At 41.8% G+C, this 7,802-nt stretch overlaps 1 protein-coding gene across 2 annotated transcripts in view; it reads right to left on the bottom strand.

The window, feature by feature from the left end:
- Positions 1-372: 372 nt before the first annotated feature.
- NT5DC1 (5'-nucleotidase domain containing 1) overlaps positions 373-7,802 on the bottom strand; it is a 318,179-nt gene continuing 310,749 nt past the window's right edge. For both annotated transcript variants that reach the window (XM_075864237.1, XM_075864236.1), the window contains one exon: positions 373-747. In XM_075864237.1, coding sequence (XP_075720352.1) covers positions 629-747 — 119 coding nt within the window. In that variant the 3' untranslated portion in view covers positions 373-628. The remainder of the gene's footprint in view (positions 748-7,802) is intronic.

Here is a 7,802-nt window from a genome sequence, read left to right as displayed (position 1 = left end):
GAATATGTTACGTGTATATATATATATATATGTCAGAAGCACATTCTGATGCAGACACCAAATCTAAAACACAGCCTTTTATGTTTATTTTTTTTTTATCACACAGAAAATGGTGGTATCTGTTACATCGTGCAAAAGTAGTGCACCTTTTTTTGCCATAATTTGTAATACTGCTTGTATCTAGGGGTAAATATGTTAATAAATATGGCACATTTTATATAGTCATATTTTCAGTAGTAATTGGGGCATTTTTTGTTGTTACAATGATACATGAGTTTATAGAAAAAATAACTTTCAAGCCCATACAGTGCTGTCTGGAGGACTAATGTGACAAGATAAGCGGTAACAAGATCATTGACCAACACTCAAAACTTTGTTTTTCAACTTTAAAACTTTAATTTTTACAAACTGGGGGTTACAAATTTGCTTCAAAATTAATATAAAATACTGTTACAAAACGTTTGGTTTATCCTACTTATCCTCAACAAATATATGTGGAGTCATCTATTAAATTAACAGTTGTCTTGAAAAGGCATATTCAACCAGAGTTGTAGGTTTACATGAAAGTTTAGAACAGTTACAGCCATTACAGTAGTCATGTTGTGCCTACTATTAACAGTAGTGCTAATTATGCTGCAGCACCCTCTGTGCTCGGAGATAAGAGGATTGCAGGAGGCTGAGGGTAGTAGCCATCGATGTCTGTATTACTGCTTGAAAATCTGGTAAATTTGTAATCCAGAGGCAAATCTGAAAAAAGGAAAAAATATTATTTTTGCTATGTAATTATAACAAATGCGTATTTTATACCGTTAACCATTAGTCCAATAATAAGTCCTATGTCTCATGGAATAAATATTAATTCCGATAGTTAAAGTGAAGCTGTAATGTTGAAAATGCAGTCCAATTTACAGGCAGAATGTTATAGAGCTGTGGAGCTGAGCGGATTGTAGGGAAAGATTCAGTATAACTAGTAATTTATTGATCTAACCTCTCCTCATTCTGAGTTTAGAAGTTTAGTGGGCATTTATACCCAATGATTGACCGTTATTTCTGTGTGCACACTCATACAGGGAAGGCTGTCAATCATTGAGTAGGACCGCCCACTGGACTCCTAAACCTAGAATGAGCAGGGATTTAGATCCATTAACTAAAAGTTATACTGAATATTCTCCCACCAAACTACATATTAATCTGCTTAGCTTCTTCTGCTCTATATCATGCTGCCTGTAGAATGGACTGCACTTTCAACATGACAGGTTCCCTTTAATGACATTTTCAATCTATAATTGATGAGTGGGGGTCCGACACCCTACTCCGGCTACCTCCAGGAACGGTTGTTATGCAGGGTATGCAGTGTTCAGTGCCGGAAGAAGATGGCTGCGCAAACTGCATAACGACCGTGGTGCAGAACTGGAACTCTGCGCCTATTCACTTGACTAGGAGCAGAGCTGCATTACTGCAGCTCGGTCACTATACTGTGATCGTAGCCATCTGCTTCCGGCACGAACATCTGGTGCCCGGAGGCAGCTGATCGGTGCAGGTGTTACTGTTAAAATTTTGTTGTTTTATACATGCAAACTCTGTAAAGTTACTGCCACTAGGTGTCTCCCTTCCGCTAATCTGCTGTCCACCCCCTGTTATCAAACAAAATCCATCTCTGGGTTCAAAGCGGAGGAGATGGGCTGCAGAAAGTGGGGGGGGGGGGGGGGGTCTCTCTCTTCACAGCCTGTCCATAGAAGTGTATGGGAGGGAGAAGCAGTAGGAGGGAGCAAGAAAAGAGTGAGAGCGAAAGAGAAACACAGACACTACCCATATAATTCTATGGGGTGGGAAAGGGGGAGGAGGAGAGAGAGACACACACATACACTACTGTTCAAAAGTTTAGGGTCACTTAGAAAATGCCTTATTTTTGAAAGAAAAGCACAGTTTTCTTCAATGAAGATAACATTCAATTAATCAGAAATACACTCTATACATTGTTAATGTGCTAAATGACTATTTTAGCTGCAAACATCTGGTTTTTAATGCAATATCTACATAGGTGTATAGAGGCCCATTTCCAGCAACCATCACTCCAGTGTTCTAATGGTACATTGTGTTTGCTAACTGTGTTAGAAGGCTAATGGATGATTAGAAAACACTTGAAAACCCTTGTGCAATTATGTTAGCACCGCCATAAACAGTTTTGCTGTTTAGAGGAGCTATAAAACTGACCTTCCTTTGAGCTAGTTGAGAATCTGGAGCATTACATTTGTGGGTTCGATTAAACTCTCAAAATGGCTAGAAAAAGAGAGCTTTCATGTGAAACTCGACAGTATATTCTTGTTCTTAGAAATGAAGGCTATTCCATGCTAGAAATTGCCAAGAAACTGAAGATTTCCTACAACGGTGTGTACTACTCCCTTCAGAGGACAGCACACACAGGCTCTAACCAGAGTAGAAAGAGAAGTGGGAGGCCCCGCTGCTCAACTGAGCAACAAGACAAGTACATTAGAGTCTCTAGTTTGAGAATTAGACACCTCACAGGTCCTCAACTGGCAGCTTCATTAAATAGTACCCGCAAAACGCCAGTGTCAACGTTTACAGTGAAGAGGCGACTCCGGGATGTTGGCCTTCAGGGCAGAGTGGCAAAGAAAAAGCCATATCTGAGACTGGCTAATAAAAGGAAAATATTAATATGGGCAAAAGCACACAGACATTGGACAGAGGAAGATTGGAAAAAAGTGTTATGGACAGACGAATCGAAGTTTGAGGTGTTTGGATCACACAGAAGAACATTTGTGAGACGCAGAACAACTGAAAAGATGCTGGAAGAGTGCCTGACGCCATCTGTCAAGCATGGTGGAGGTAATGTGATGGTCTGGGGTTGCTTTGGTGCTGGTAAAGTGGGAGATTTGTACAAGGTAAAAGGGATTTTGAATAAGGAAGGCTATCACTCCATTTTGCAACGCCATGCCATACCCTGTGGACAGCGCTTGATTGGAGCCAATTTCATCCTACAACAGGACAATGACCCAAAGCACACCTCCAAATTATGCAAGAACTATTTAGGGAAGAAGCAGGCAGCTGGTATTCTATCTGTAATGGAGTGGCCAGCGCAGTCACCACATCTCAACCCCATAGAGCTGTTGTGGGAGCAGCTTGACCGTATGGTACGCAAGAAGTGCCCATCAAGCCAATCCAACTTGTGGGAGGGCCTTCTGGAAGTATGGGGTGAAATTTCTCCCGATTACCTCAGCAAATTAACAGCTAGAATGCCAAAGGTCTGCAATGCTGTAATTGCTGCAAATGGAGCATTCTTTGACGGAAGCAAAGTTTGAAGGAGAAAATTATTATTTCAAATAAAAATCATTATTTCTAACCTTGTCAATGTCCTGACTATATTTTCTAGTCATTTTGCAACTCATTTGATAAATATAAGTGTGAGTTTTCATGGAAAACACAAAATTGTCTGGGTGACCCCAAACTTTTGAACGGTAGTGTATGTGCTGCTGTTTTATAGTGAAAGTACTACCTCATCCCAGTGCTGGTTTCTTAGCCACGCTACTCAGTACTGCTGTATAATGGGCACAATTTGGCTTCTGCAGCTTCTCTATATACTACTCCTTCTCAATAAATTTGAATATCCCCAAAAAGTAAATTAATTTCAATAATTCAATTCAAAAAGGGAAACTCATATATTATATAGCTTCATTACACACCGAGTGATCTTTTTCCAGCATTTTTTCTTTTAATGTTTATGATTATGTAACAGTTAATGAAAACCCAAAACTTAGCCTCTCAGAAAATGTGATTATTATATAAGCCCAATTTCAAAATTGTTTTTTAATACCAAATTGTAGGCCTACTGAAAAGTATGTACAGTATATGCAGTCAATACTTGGTTGGGGCTCCTTTTGCATTAATTACTGCATCAATGCGGCGTGGCATGGAGGTGATTAGCCTGTGGCACTCTTGTAGCGTCCATGGCCGCGGGCCGTCGGGTTCACTCACCTCCCGACGCCCGCAGCCATGGATCTGTGAGCGCTGGTCCCCGTCTCCCTCCTAGGAGACGCCAGCGCTCACTTCCGCTCCGTTCGGCTGTGTCCCGTAGGGTGCGCGCGCACGCTCGCGCCCGGCCTTAAAGGACCAGTGCGCGCAATAAGGAAATCGTCATCATCATCAACTGCCACGATCTCCTGGTCTATAAGAAGGCCCCTGGCCTTCTAACCCTTGCCTGAGCGTTGTTAGTTTTCCCAGTCTGTCTTGCAAATGGTCCCTTAGTGTTTCCCGTTCCTGTTGTTACCCGTGCCTTGTTCCCCGTTCCTGTTTCCCGTGCTTTGCCTTAGTATCGAGTCGTGCCACGTCCTGTGTCATCTGCCACGTCCTGTGTCATCTGCCACGTCCAGAGGAATCTGCCACGACCTGTGTCATCTGCCACGTTCAGAGGAATCTGCCACGTCCTGTGTCATCTGCCACGTCTAGAGGAATCTGCCACGTCCGGAGGAATCCGCCACATCTGGCGCAACTTGCGGCTCCTGTGTCATCCGCCACGTTTGGCGCCATCTGCTGCACCCATCTCATCTGTGCCAGAGCTGCGGCCACCATCTGGTCTATTCAGGTACCCTTGTGCGGGACATTGTATTTCTGGGGTTTCCTGTGGTTTGGCCAGCTGCCTTCCCGCTACGGCCTAGTGGGTCCACTAACCCGCTTCGTGACAACTCTTGAGGTACAGTGAAGGAAATAAGTATTTGATCCCTTGCTGATTTTGTAAGTTTGCCCATTGTCAAAGACATGAACAGTCTAGAATTTTTAGGCTAGGTTAATTTTACCAGTGAGAGATAGATTATATAAAAAAAAAAACAGAAAATCACATTGTATATATTTATTTGCATTGTGCACAGAGAAATAAGTATTTGATCCCCTACCAACCATTAAGAGTTCAGCCTCCTCCAGACCAGTTACACGCTCTAAATCAACTTGGTGCCTGCATTAAAGACAGCTGTCTTAAATGGTCACCTGTATAAAAGACTGACTCTAACCTCTACAACATGGGCAAGACCAAAGAGCTTTCTAAGAATGTCAGGGACAAGATCCTAGACCTGCATAAGGCTGGAATGGGCTACAAAACCATAAGTAAGACGCTGGGTGAGAAGGAGACAACTGTTGGTGCAATAGTAATAAAATGGAAGACATACAAAATGACTGTCAATCGACATCGATCTGGGGCTCCATGCAAAATCTCACCTCGTGGGGTATCCTTGATCCTGAGGAAGTTCTGAGCTCAGACGAAAACTACACGGGGGGAACTTGTTAATGATCTCAAGGCAGCTGGGACCACAGTCACCAAGAAAACCATTGGTAACACATTACGCCGTAATGGATTAAAATCCTGCAGTGCCCGCAAGGTCCCCCTGCTCAAGAAGGCACATGTACAGGCCCGTCTGAAGTTTGCAAATGAACATCTGGATGATTCTGAGAGTGATTGGGAGAAGGTGCTGTGGTCAGATGAGACTAAAATTGAGCTCTTTGGCATTAACTCAACTCGCCGTGTTTGGAGGAAGAGAAATGCTGCCTATGACCCAAAGAACACCGTCCCCACTGTCAAGCATGGAGGTGGAAACATTATGTTTTGGGGGTGTTTCTCTGCTAAGGGCAGAGGACTACTTCACTGCATTAATGGGAGAATGGATGGAGCCATGTACTGTCAAATCCTGAGTGACAACCTCCTTCCCTCCACCAGGACATTAAAAATGGCTCGTGGCTGGGTCTTCCAGCACGACAATGACCCGAAACATACAGCCAAGGCAACAAAGGAGTGGCTCAAAAAGAAGCACATTAAGGTCATGGAATGGCCTAGCCAGTCTCCAGACCTTAATCCCATCGAAAACTTATGGAGGGAGCTGAAGATCCGAGTTGCCAAGCGACAGCCTCGAAATCTTAATGATTTACAGATGATCTGCAAAGAGGAGTGGGCCAAAATTCCATCTAACATGTGTGCAAACCTCATCATCAACTACAAAAAACGTCTGACTGTTGTGCTTGCCAACAAGGGTTTTGCCACCAAGTATTAAGTCTTGTTTGCCAAAGGGATCAAATACTTATTTCTCTGTGCACAATGCAAATAAATATATATAATTTTGACAATGTGATTTTCTGTTTTTTTTTAAATATAATCTATCTCTCACTGGTAAAATTAACCTAGCCTAAAAATTCTAGACTGTTCATGTCTTTGACAGTGGGCAAACTTACAAAATCAGCAAGGGATCAAATACTTATTTCCTTCACTGTATATGGAAGCCCAGGTTGCTTTGATAGCGGCCTTCAGCTCGTCTGCATTGTTGGGTCTGGTGTCTCATCTTCCTCTTTACAATATCCCATAGATTCTCTATGGGGTTTAGGTCGGGCAAGTTTCCTGGCCAATCAAGCACAGTGATACTGTGGTTATTACACCAGGTATTGGTACTTTTGGCAGTGTGGGCAGGTGCCAAGTCCTGCTGGAAAATGAAATCAGCATCTCCATAAAGCTTGTCAGCAGAGGGAAACATGAAGTGCTCTAAAATTTCCTTGTAAAGGCTGCGTTCACTCTGGACCTCATATAACACAGTTAACCAACACCAGCAGATGACATGGCTCCCAAAACCATCACTGACTGTGGATGAGAGACACCAGACCCAACAATGGCATTAATGCAGTAATTCATGCAAATGGAGCCCCGACCAAGTATAGAGTACATATACTGTACATACTTTTCAGTAGGCCAGCATTTCGGTATTAAAAATCATTTGACATAATCATCAAAATTAAAATAAAAAAATGCTGGAAATAGATCACTCTGTGTGTAATAAATCTATAAAATATGAGTTTCACTTTTTGAATTAAATTACTGAAATAAATGAACTTTTTGATGATATTCTAATTCATGGAGAAGGACTAGTATATATGTGATAGATAGGGATAGGAGAGCAGGATTATCCTCCTCTCTGTATGCAGTGTATGGAAGACATGATAGCAGTTAGGCTCCACCCACTAGATCAACTGAGAATTAAGAGAGAAAGCCTACAGAGGGGAAAACTGCTAAATAATGCAAAATACAAGTCATATAATGGCCAGAAATAGTATTATTCCTCATGTACATATATGACAGCTTATTCTGAAAAGTTAGGTATAACTAGTTAGGTTTTTGTTACGTGAATAATTTGTCAGGCCACTTTTTCCAGCTCTCAGGACCACATGAGTAAAGTTGGGATTAAATAGAATTTGCAGTATATAAAAATAAAATCTAATGAACTCTTTAAGTAGAGAACCAAATTATTTGATCATAGTACAGTAAAGGTCTAGATTATTGGATGAATTATTTGTCAATATTACCTCTCAACCTGGAAATATTGTGCATATTAGCTTTTAGTTGTTCAATTACTTTTTGTAACAAATCGGCCATGTGTAAACATACCCTTATATTCCTTAGCGATCTTTAACCCCTTGACGACATGTCAAGCAAAGTTTCGTCGCTCCCACCAAGGTGTTAGTGCAATGCAACATAAGTGTAAGTGACTGTCATAGCACGGCATAGAAACCGAGCCAGCGCCATCACCAGCAGGTGTCAGCTGTATATTATGACTGAAATACTGCTGTAATTAACCCCCTTTCCCCTGCTTGCATTCTGGCCCTAATGACCAAGCAATTTTTTACGTTTTTCCATCGTCACATTCGAAGAGCTATAACGTCTTTATTTTGGCGTCAACAGAGCTGTTTAAGGTCTTGTTTTTTGCGGGACAAGTTGTATTTTTTAATAGCACCATTTTGGGGAACATATTATTTAT

The sequence above is a fragment of the Rhinoderma darwinii genome, chromosome 4 (genome assembly GCF_050947455.1).
Source record: "Rhinoderma darwinii isolate aRhiDar2 chromosome 4, aRhiDar2.hap1, whole genome shotgun sequence".
Taxonomy (NCBI): Eukaryota; Metazoa; Chordata; class Amphibia; order Anura; family Rhinodermatidae; genus Rhinoderma; species Rhinoderma darwinii.
This window is presented reverse-complemented; position numbering and strand designations above follow the sequence as displayed.